At 44.1% G+C, this 12,500-nt stretch overlaps 1 protein-coding gene across 7 annotated transcripts in view; it reads right to left on the reverse strand.

Annotated features, from left to right (window-relative positions):
* The window catches only part of Dscam4 (Down syndrome cell adhesion molecule 4), a 219,568-nt gene that overhangs the window by 142,687 nt on the left and 64,381 nt on the right, over window positions 1–12,500 (reverse strand). For all 7 annotated transcript variants that reach the window (XM_076192527.1, XM_076192529.1, XM_076192528.1 and 4 more), the window contains exons 10-11: window positions 5,957–6,101; window positions 4,753–5,015 (exon numbers count right to left, since the gene is read on the reverse strand). In XM_076192527.1, coding sequence (XP_076048642.1) covers window positions 4,753–5,015; window positions 5,957–6,101 — 408 coding nt within the window. The remainder of the gene's footprint in view (window positions 1–4,752; window positions 5,016–5,956; window positions 6,102–12,500) is intronic.

Raw genomic sequence — 12,500 nt, forward strand, 5'->3', positions numbered from 1 at the left:
ACGTGTTAGAGGAAGGGCAGTGATCTCAGTCCCTTTATGAACCAGGGATGCCGTGGAAAGGCCAAAAGAGAGTTTCATAAGAGATTAAATAAACAAAGGCAACACTAGTGGTAATTGTGATGGAAGGGTGGTGTTAGTAGTTGTAGAGGAAGTAATACTAACGGTAACTGTTATGGAAATAGTAGTAGTGCTCGTAGCACTAGTTGTAATACTAATAGTAGTAGTAGTAGTAGTAGTAGTAGTAGTAGTAGTAGTAGTAGTAGTAGTAGTAGTAGTAGTAGTAGTAGTAGTAGTAGTAATAGTGGTAGTGGTAGTAGTACTAGTAGTAGTAGTAGTAGTAGTAGTAGTAGTAGTAGTAGTAGTGGTGGTGGTGGTGGTGGTGGTGGTGGTGGTGGTGGTGGTGGTGGTGGTGGTGGTGGTGGTGGTGGTGGAAGTGGTGGTGATAGAGGAAGTAGTAGTAGTAGTAGTAGTAGTAGTAGTAGTAGTAGTAGTAGTAGTAGTAGTAGTAGTAGTAGTAGTAGTAGTAGTAGTAGTAGAGTAGTAGTAGTAGTAGTAGTAGTAGTAGTAGTAGTAGTAGTAGTAGTAGTAGTAGTAGTAGTAGTAGTAGTAGTAGTAGTAGTGGTAGTGGTAGTGGTGGTGGTGGTGGTAGAGGCAGTAGTAGTAGTAGTAGTAGTAGTAGTAGTAGTAGTAGTAGTAGTAGTAGTAGTAGTAGTAGTAGTAGTAGTAGTAGTAGTAGTAGTAGTAGCAGCAGCAGCAGTAGCAGCAATGCTGATGGTGGTAGTAGTATTAGTAACAGAAGCAAAAGGAGAACAAGAGAAAGAGGAAGGTTAAAAGGATGAGGAAGCAGGGAAGAAGAAAGGAGGAAGAAGAAAGAAGGTAGGAGAAATAGGTAAGAAGGGAAGGAAAGAAGGGAGAGGGAAAGATATGAACGAAACAGAGGGAACAAAAAGTTTGAGAATAAGCAGCAGAACTAAGAAATAGAAACAAAAAGGAAAAAAGAGCAGAAGAAAAATGAACGCGAGAAGTAAGAAAAATGAGATAAAAACAAAACAAGAGCAAAAAAGTTCAATGGTAAAAAAAAGAAGTTGAGAAGTTTGTGCCAAGAATCACTCAACGGTGTCCAAAGATGCCACTTTTGCCCGGATTGTTTTGACAAGCGGCAGAATACATGAAGAAATAGAAGTGTTGGTAAAGACCAGTACAAGTCCGGATGAGGTGGATTGAAAAGAAATACAAACGCTCGCCATAATAAAGACTCGGTGAAAAAGAATACAGACTGAGCTACCCAAGTGCCGTCAGGGGAACTACCAGGTCGTAGTCCAAGTCGTTCCTTTTGTACGGTCCGGGTGGCTCAAAACTATCGTCTCTGCTTCATAATAAGCAGTCGCTAAGGCAAAGGTTCGTGTACTTGCGGTGCTTATTTCAATTTGTCACAATGACATACACACACACACACACACACACACACACACACACACACACACACATATATATATATATATATATATATATATATATATATATATGTACATATTTAAATATATGTACATACGCTAACAGTTAAACACGAATATACACCTAAAATCTGCATCAACCCAAGCAATTAAACAGATAAAACCCGCCATGCAGAGGAGGAACATTGTTGTGTTTCCTCCGACTGAGTTTGTCCCGTGACGGACCCAACTCGAAGAACATCGTTGTCAATGTTGTGAAGTCGGAGACATAAGACTCGATCCCCGTCAACTTGATGCAAAGTTTCGAGCTCGCGGTGTTCGACGCCAAATGAATAGATTCCCCTGTCGTCATTCAAGGGGTTGGTTGGGTGAGTGGTTAGGTCATCGGCTGGTATTTGAGTGTGAATGATTATGAATGTGTGTGTGTGTGTGTGTGTGTGTGTGTGTGTGTGTGTGTGTGTGTGTGTGTGTGTGTGTGTGTGTGTGTGTGTGTGTGTGTGTGTGTGTGTGTGTGTGTGTGTGTGTGTGTGTGTGTGTGTGTGTGTGTGTGTGTGTGTGTGTGTGTGTGTGTGTGTGTGTGTGTGTGTGTTCTTGTTTGTGTGCTTTTGTCTTGGTGATGCCTGACAAGGTGGTGGCAGTGTCATGATAGTGGTAGCTGTGACTGTAGTAGTGGTGGTATTGGTGGTGGCGTCGGTGGTGGTGGTGGTGGCGGTTGCGGTGGCGGTGGTGGTGGTGGTGGTGGTGGTGGTGGTGGTGGTGGTGGTGGTGGCGTCGGTGGTGGTGGTGGTGGTGGTGGTGGTGGTGGTGGTGGTGGTGGTGGTGGTGGTGGCGTCGGTGGTAGTGGCGTCGGTGGTGGTAGTGACGGTGGCATCGGTGGTAGTGGTGGTAGTGGTGGTGGTGGAGGAACACATTTCATTAGTAGGCACCCCTTAATACGCAGACTCCGTCCGTCCGTCCGTCCGTCCGTCCGGTCCGTTCCTCGTGTTCGCCGGACAAGCGGACGAGCGCGCGAGGGCCCTAATTGCCTTCAGGACGAAGCGACTGGTAGTACACCACACCCAAACGTAATTACGAGATCTCGTACAATCCAACAGCCATTTACTCGCGCACCTAATTCCAACCCATCCCTCCCCCCACCACCACCATTCCCCCCAGCCCTACACACTCCCCCCCAACTCACCCGTGCTCCCCAAACACCCCCAACTCCTTCCTCCCTAACCCCTCTTTACCCCCCTCCCCTCCCCCTCAGCTCCCACGCTTTGGTCACGATGAGATGGTTGGGGGAGGGGGGCAAGGGGGAGAAGGGAGGGGGAGAGGGGGAGAGGGAGAGGGGAGAGGAGAGGGGGGAGAGGGGAGAGGGGAGCGACCGTGAAGTGTAGTTTGTGGGACTGTAAGAGTCCCACAATTAAATTGTAGTTGTTTGAGGTCTATTTAATTAAGTTCATCGCTACAGCCTCATGTATATATATATATATATATATATATATATATATATATATATATATATATATATATATATATATATATATAAACAGATATCTGGATAATCTTCATAGCGGTGGAGAGTTTAGAAAATATATACTTAAAATACCACACCAAAAGATTCCTCACCTTTTACTTTTACTTATAAAGTAGGTATAGACAGCAGACTGTAATTTTTAAGTTTACTAGTCTATTCAATTTCCTATGGTCATGCACTTTTTTATAGTATATCTCCTTCCCATCATATATATATATATATATATAAATATATATATATATATATATATATATATATATATATATATATATATATATTCTTTTCTCTTTTTCCCTCTCACATTCACTCTCCCTCTCTCTCTCTCTCTCTCTCTCTCTCTCTCTCTCTCTCTCTCTCTCTCTCTCTCTCTCTCTCTCTCTCTCTCTCTCTCTCTCTCTCTCTCTCTTTATCTCCCTCCGCTCCCCCGCCATATTTTTCTTTTTCCCTCTCTTTCTTTTCCACCTACCATATCTCTGTCTGTCTCTGTCTACCCTACCCACCTGCCATATCTCTTTCTCTCTCTGTCTCTCTCTTTCCCTCTCCTCCCCTTATCTACCACTTCCTTATTCATTAACTTTGTTTGTGGACATGTAAAAGTATCATTTCAACGAGCGCCTCATGAGCTGCCAAACGTTAAAACCAATAAATGATCATTCCTCCAAGGTCATCTCCACACATGCCCGTCCATCGTGTACTATACCCGGCCTTGTAGGCCCTTACTTAGGCTTGACGATGTTACTTTCCAGAAATAAGAAGACAGCATCCAAAGGATACAGAAGTATATATATATTTATATATATATATATATATATATATATATATATATATATATATATATATATATTATATATATATATATATATATGTATGTATGTATGTATAGCTATACATTTAAATACTGATGTTTCTATAGTAAAGGATGTCGTTATGGGACTTCCTTTTTCATTGAACTACCATGTGGTGATCATTATCATTGCCCACACAACAGGTTTCCTTTCACCTTAATTACTATATATACTTCCCTGTTTCAATGATCTTTTAAATTCTGTTTGTTTTAAAAACACGCGGAATTTTGTATACTCCTTCCTACTGTACATCTAAACCGGGCATCTAACCCGGGCCCTACTCCCACCCCAAACTAGTTTCCCGCCAGTAAGGGGTTTGCAGGACACCAAAAGAGACGAAAAGTGAGACTATCCAAAAAAGCAGACACACTCCCTATATGTCAGTGACCATCCAACCCCGTCATGGGTCACCAGCTCACGTGTTTGGCAAGCATGACATCCCTGCAAGGCCAGGAGATGGGATTTCTGGAGACTAAACGATGCTCCAGTGCCATGATTGCGCTGAGGTGGTCGCCCTGACTCATGCAAGTCGGCTGAACTGCCTTGAGCCATGTACCTACAGCCTGGGCCGCACTGCGCGGTCCGTTGCTGTCTCCCATAGTGGGAAGGTGATGGTTGCAGATATGCTTCTATAATCCGAGATTGTTGAGCTAAAAGCCCAACTGTTAATGAGCTATTAGTGGAGGTGGCCTTGCATCTTACCACCCTTGAAATATACCAAGACCACTTTGAGGTCAACCATGGTGGTGTCTACTATATTACCAAAGATACTAGGAACGAAATACCTCTTCGTAAATGTGTTGTCTCCCCATCCCTTGATCACGATGAAGACATTCGAACAGTGCAAGATTTCTCAATATTATAATAACATCCCCTGCAGTCAGATACACACCGAGTTTCTATCAGCAGGAACACACACACACATACGACTTACCTTTCTCCCAGATGATGCTCTCGATGGGATACCCCGCCACGGGGCACTTGATGACCAAGTCCTTCCCCGCCACAGCGGCCACCTTGCTCATGGGCCGGATGAACGGCAGCCCGTACACGTTCACCTTTGCCGAGTGATGAACGGTCCCGACAGAATTAGAAGCGGCGCACTCGTACTCGCCGCCGTCCTCCACGCGGACGTTGCTGATGTTGACGTGCGAGATGACGTCATCGTGAACTGTGACGTACTGACCAACCAGGAACCTACGAGGTGTGGGATAGGTGCGGGAAAGTGTTATTCGTTGGTAATTATTCAGAAGGGAGTATACAAAGATCGTCAGTTTGCCTCCATATATTCTCTATATACATGCATATATGTATGTATGTATGTATGCATGTATGTATGTATGTATGTATGTATGTATGTATGTATGTATGTATGTATGTATGTATGTATATATGCATGTATGTATGTATAATTTAAGTGTGTATGTACGCATGTGTTTTATTCACCATTGTTTTAGGTTACTTTCTGAAATAGTGATCGATAGTTATTCCTCTTGGGTGAGAGCTCATGTGTGTGTATGCACTGCATTTACGAACACACGACATATGTATACGTGTACTATGTATATCTGTATTATGTATTTATGCCAAAGAGTGTCTGCAAGCTAGAGAAATAAAGACGTTCGAAATGAAAATGAAATGCCTGAGGAAGGCGAACGTCTCGGCATTCCCGACCGAGGTCGACCGGTTCGTGGGAAGGTGGAGGGATGTTACCAGGATGGAAGAACGAGAGATTCTCCAAGCGGAAGAGGAGGAGTGTCTGCTGTCTCTTTCAAAAGAAACCCGGATAGAAAAAAGGGGCTAAGGTTTTTTAAGAATTGCCAGAATTGAGAGGATTCCTCGGATAGAAGGACACATAGTTACTAAATGTGTGTTTGTTGCGTTCGTGCACACGCTCATGTGTGTGTGTGTGTGTGTGTGTGTGTGTGTGTGTGTGTGTGTGTGTGTGTGTGTGTGTGTGTGTGTGTGTGTGTGTGTGTGTGTGTGTGTGTGTGTGTGTGTGTGTGTGTGTGTGTGCGTGTGTGTGTGTGTGTGTGCGTGCACGTTATCCGTGCAACTATCAAGTCCATGTATCTGTAAGTGCATATAGTTATCCCTGTACAGATTGATTATGTGGACTTGGCATGAGGCGGACCCACCTGTCACTCTCGGGCAAGGGAAAGCCGTCAAGCGTCCAGACGAACTGTGGCGGAGGGTTCCCCGTGGCCACGCACTTGAGGCTAACGGAGGGTCCCGGCTGCAGAGTCTGTTGCTGAAACCGGTACAGCAACTCCGGCGACGAATCTGCAGCGATAAGAAACCCAATATGAGGAACAAATAATACGAAAACTGCTTAAATCATCTGAACCCATTTCTCTCTAAAGGGAATAATAAAATAGAAAAGAGACTTGGGGGGGGACAAAATACAAGCTTTTAAAGGTAATTGCTAACAGTAAAACAAAAAACATATTAAATATTAGATACTAAGTAGACAAGAAATGATTCCATCAAGTTTTGTCATGACGTGGATGTAACCCAGGCGTACATAGGAATAGTTTTACCAACGAATGGAAAACTTTCAGCGGGAACGATGAAACGTAGTACATTTCAAAATTTGAAGAATCAGCTAAGTAAACACGTGAGCAATATGTTGTAGTGTCTGCCAACTAAATATTTTGTTTATATATTTTATTTGGCTTTTTCGTTTGTTTGTTTTTTCTTCAGCCTTCTTCGTTATGAAACGTAAGTTCTTCTTTTGGCACTTATTCTTTGCTTTTGTAAACAAAGTATGGTTGTGAGGATATTGTGCGGAGATATGATAAGTAAACATGTGTAAACACACACACACACACACACACACACACACACACACACACACACACACACACACACACACACACACACACACACACACACACACACACACACACACACACACACACACACACACACATACACACACACACACACACAGACACACACATACACGCATGTATGAATATTTGCATGTAAAGTATGTATGTATGTATGTATGTATGTATGTATGTATGTATGTATGTATGTATGTATGTATGTATGTATGTATGTATGTATGTATTGTTATGTACGCATACCTACAAGCATGTTTATACGTAAGTGCAAAGTTCTGCATGGGGAGCTGAACGGTAGTGGACTTGATTCTAGTGCTCAGGAAGGTCGGGAAGGCCAGGGAAGGTTGACTACATTTGGTCAGGTTGGGTCATGGCTTCGGGTCACTGGAAGCTATAAACGAGAGGACAGACACGTATCTTTCACCCTTCGGAGTGTAAATAAAGGAAATAGAATCTATATTATTGTATACTATTTTTTTTTCCTTTGGGGTCACACGTGACTCTCCCTTAATCGGTTGCAAAGTATAGGACTAGCGAGGATGTATTTGTAACTTATGGGGTCCTGTTCAGAGAGGATCAGTCTTTGTCGTGTTGGGATCTGTTGTCTTTAGTTTTATTAGATGTATCTTGTGAATCAGCATTCTAACCTAAGGGATTCGCGAGTTCGTTGTTGTCCTAAGTATCGTTACAGTCAGACGGCCTTTATATAATGCATTATGTTCGGTATCATTATCACCTTTCATCTCACTTGCCATTTCCTCGTTGTATCCCATACTTACTTTATCTGTCGGAAGTTACTTCTTCTTCGAACATCTAATAGATTCGTCGCGAGTGTGACTTTGGTGAATTCAGTGTTGTTGACGTCCTAGTACGTGGTTGTGGACGTCAATTGAGTGGTCTTGTCAGTTTATGCGTCCCACCGTACGCTTCTCTGTAATTCACCTTTCTAATCTACCCGTGTTATTCGTCCCGACCCTACGTCGTTTTACTCATTTAGTTTGAACATTTTTGGTGGCTCATTGTGGATTGGATTTATGAAAGAATAATTACAAATTTTGCTTTTAACGTTTCAAAGTAATTGTCACTGGTAAAACTTCATTATTTCCTATTTCTTTAACTACTGGCTTATTCATCTTTCTTCTAAAAGGCCTGGCGAGACCGTGGAACTGACTGGTGCTTGGGAGGCCGGGTTTGGGGTGGGGGAGGGGGGGGAGTTGACACGAAGTTAGGGTTAATGCCCTTCGAATAGTTCAGAGATTTCCATGTGGCGGTCCTCGCTGCTCTTCAGGAATCCCGGGAAGCTCTCCGAATGCCCCAGCAAGGACTCTGGCTCTATTCGACTCCAAGAGCCTCGCTTATGGACTTCTGTTCGACGTCGATGTGTTACGTCGCAGGCGCGAATTCCTGCAACCTTGCCGGGGAGAGAACTGTCATATTGTCTCGAGCAAGGACATCTGTCTCCCTCCCCACCCCCCATGCTCACCGTGAATTTGCATCCATATGTACACTGGATTATTGTAACTCAATGGTTCCTGTATGTGACTTTTGTTAATACAGGTTGTGACTCGCTTTTATCCCCCCCCCCAAGGGGAAAAACTCAAAACCCCTTTTGGGGCGGACGGAAGAGCGTTATACACGTTACCCGTTGACTCTTCGGAGAGATTTCTTCTCTCAGAGAGATCCCCGTACCTCCCCATCGCCTCGTCGTCTCCCTTTCCAGAGAGCCAGTTCAGTTGGCCACGTGGCTTCCAAGCAGACCTTTATTCTTTTAATAATTTCGTTATTGTTCTTTAAGTCTAACGTGTAAATAGAGGAAATGGAGTTTATTTTATTGTATATTACTCTCATTTGGGCTCACACGTGAATCAACCTTATTCGGTTGCAAAGCAGTCCTAACGAGGATGTATTTGCAACAATATGTATGTATGTATGTATGTATGTATGTATGTATGTATGTATGTATGTACGTATGTATGTATGTATGTATGTATGTATGTATGTATGTATGTATGTATGTATGTATGTATGTATGTATGTATGTATGTATGTATGTATGTATGTATGTATGTAAGTATGTATGTATGTATGTATGAATGTATGTATGTATCCACGTATGTATGTACAGACACATATCCTGTATATACATACAAAATGTCTGAGAGCATATTGATAATAGGGTGAGATTTCACCGAGGGTAACTGGTAGAGTGAACATACAGGGCGGGGAGTTCAGTTTTGGAGAGCGAGAGGACTGGGGAATCGGTGTATGCTGACGGGTGACTGGATTTCCATAGACGGAGAGTGAGAGAGGAAAGTGTGAGAGGAGAGAGAGAGAGAGAGAGAGAGGGAGAGAGAGAGAGAGGCATGGGGACTATGTACCTGTGGATTGGATTAGGAGATACCAGTGTGTTGGAGTGAGTGGGGGAGAGGGGGAGAGGGGGAGAAGGGGAGAGAGGAGGAAGGTCAAGGGTCTCTGGGAGCGAGAAGACGAAAATGAAATCTGTCGACCTGATAGTAGTCTTTGTTCTGGCTAAGGCTAGATGATTTAATCAGCTGACGGGCCAGCCTCAAGACGGTAAGGCGTCTCCAGGTCGGAGGAAGCCCTATTCCATTGTGTGATTGTACCTCAGTTGAATAAATTTGTCTAGCATTAACCTTGATATGAACATGAGTCTTTACCGTAAATATAGTGACTGACTGGTCAGTCCCTTTAGAGAAAGAGAATGAGGAAAAGCAAAAGATGGAAGAAAGAGAAAATGTAGAGGAGAAAGATGAGGAGGAAGAGGAAGAGTAAAAGGAAGAGGAAGAGGAGGAGGAGAAGGAAGAGGAGGAATATAGGGAGAAAGAGGGAGGTATTGGGAGAAAGAAGACTTGGGAACTCGAGAAGAGGACCGCTAGGAAGATGCAGAAGGATGCTGGGAGGCTTGAATGGAAGGAAGAAGAGACACGTGAGATGAATGACAACGGAAAAGAGGAAGAAGAGAAAGAGAGGAAGGAAAAAAGACAAAGTAGAACGGGAAGACGGTAAGAGAACTGATGGACGGACTGGGAGAAGGAGAGCGGAAGGAGCAAGGCCTGAAAAGGAGAAAGTGGGAAGGCAAGGAAGGCGAGGAAGGCGAAAGGGGAGTGCTACATGATTGCAAGATTGAATTTCGGATTTGTGTTGACTCCCGCCAACACGCCGGATTTGCCTTGTCCGCGTCTCCGGCGCTCGCTTCCACTTACGCTCACACAGTCACTCTCACACACTCACTCACTCACTCATTCTCATTTTCCTTCACTCTCACTCTCTCCGAATACGCACACATATACATACACGTACACACACATATATATAGACACATATGCACACACACCTGCACTCGGTGGTACAGTTGGTAGAGCGCTGAAATGGGAAGCAGAAGTGCTCCTAGTACCCAGTTCGAATCCTGCCCAGGGCCGAAATTATTTCGGTATCGCTGTGCCTCGGGTCGTACTCTGACTCTCGTGGGCGGGGAGTTGGGTGTGTGTGTGTGTGCAAGGTCATAGCATTACCCATAGATCGGACCTACGAGCTCTGATCTCTCTTCCAGGAGGGAAATAGCTGTCGATCACGGTCCAACACGTGATCCAAAGACCAAGTGAATGAATACACAAACATACACATATATACATACACGTGCATACATATATATAGACATATGCACACACACAAGCATACACATATGTACATACACGTACATACATATATATAGACACATATGCACACACATGCACACACACACAAACATACACATACATATATACAACCACACACACATATATACACACACACACAAACACCCGCGTGCGCATGCGTACATGCACACACACAAACACACACCGGTAGCTCGTTTTCTTTACTATTGATTGTCACGTTTTCTTTCATCTGAGAAAATTTTCTTCTTAAACTGTTGAACGTATGCCAAATTTGGTTCATCGGTAGTTGGTGGCAGATAGAACAAAATTATCCTGGAGTACACAAAGGATTAACTTTTGCGTCTTTCTCTACGTCTTGACAGCCATAGTAAGCGGTAATCACTGGAATCGACCTTGGGCCTAGGTAGCAACGAGCCGATAACGAAACCTAACTTACCACAACAGCAATCAGGTCTCGTTCATTCGAAGCCTCCGAAGCTCCCCGTCAGGTGAGAGGATGTCATAATCGAACAAACTTTGACCTTTTCGACGTCGTCGTCCATAAGCTTGGGTGCTTCAGGGCGACATCTCCCCTCCAGGAACTATCTCCTCAAGCGGGACTTCTTTCCAACGCTAATACTCCAGCTTGAGACGCATCCGAAGGATTTGAGGCCAGGTCAGCTGGACCCAAAAAGGTGATGCAGTACATACCCTCGGTCTGATTCTTTAACACGGAAATTGATATCTCTTCCTTGTGCAATATCTACAAAAGAAACATAGCTAACCTTTCACCTTTTCTCTTGCGTCCTTTATATTGCTGCAATTCGCATAGTCCTTGTTTCCGTCTCATTCATCAAGTCATCAGTGTTTCGACAGGACAACCATGGCGACATCACACATCCAATACCTTAGTCCCGATTCGATATCAAATAATCCCGTCTCCTCTTCATATTATTCTTTCTCAAGAGACTGTCTCCAGACTCATCCACAAGTCTCCCCACTGCCCCTTTGTCTATCGTTATATGTCCCCCCTAAGTCCATATAAACTAAATGAAAGAATCTTATAATCAATCCCTGTAATTTTCACTCAATTTAGGACAAAAACATTATACATTGTATGTACATACACACAAATATAACTCCTAATTTTGTGTTCGTTTGTTTGCTTGTGTGTGTGTGTGTGTGTGTGTGTGTGTGTGTGTGTGTGTGTGTGTGTGTGTGTGTGTGTGTGTGTGTGTGTGTGTGCGTAAGTGTGTGTGCGTAAGTGTGTGTGTGCGTAAGTGTGTGTGTGCGTAAGTGTGTGTGCGTAAGTGTGTGTGTGTGTGTGTGTGTGTGTGTGTGTGTGTGTGTGTGTGTGTGTGTGTGTGTGTGTGTGTGTGTGTGTGTGTGTGTGTGTGTGTGTGTGTGTGTGTGTGTGTGTGTGTTTCTGTGCATGAGCGTGTGTGTGTGTGTGTGTGTGTGTGTGTGTTTCTGTGCATGAGCGTGTGTGTGTGTGTGTGTGTGTGTGTGTGTGTGTGTGTGTGTGTGTGTGTGTGTGTGTGTGTGTGTGTGTGTGTGTGTGTGTGTGTGTATGTACATGCCACCTATCTGCTGACTTGAGTTTATATGTAACAGAACTCCGAACCCAGAAAAAAGGACCGTTTTTAACGAAACATGGCTCGCGCAGTTATTGGGCCTCCAAAAACTGACACTCCGAATTTGGTACAGACAGATGTGTGTGTGTGTGTGTGTGTGTGTGTGTGTGTGTGTGTGTGTGTGTGTGTGTGTGTGTGTGTGTGTGTGTGTGTGTGTGTGTGTGTGTGTGTGTGTGTGTGTGTGTGTGTGTGTGTGTGTGTGTGTGTGTGTGTGTGTGTGTGTGTGTGGGTATGTGTGTATGTGTGTCTGTGTCTTTGTCTGTGTGTGCTTTGGCCACTCTTATGCTTTCACAGAGTCTATGGCCGGCGGCGGGTGTGGAGATGGTTGTGGTGGTAGTGGTGGTGGTGGTGGTAGTGGTGGTGGGGGGGATAAGGAGTCCGATGGTATGTACCACCTTGTTATCGGGATCTTGGCCAGTGATGCCTTTGCTGCGGCCGTCGCCTTAACCTTTGCCCTCTGTGCTGGAATACCTCGGCCCAAAAGGGAGGCACACGAACCGAAAACTTGTCCGTGTTGTATACAGATATAGCATAAAGTATACA

Source organism: Oratosquilla oratoria, chromosome 11 (assembly GCF_046742065.1).
Source record: "Oratosquilla oratoria isolate Oo_2021 chromosome 11, ASM4674206v1, whole genome shotgun sequence".
Lineage (NCBI taxonomy): Eukaryota > Metazoa > Arthropoda > Malacostraca > Stomatopoda > Squillidae > Oratosquilla > Oratosquilla oratoria.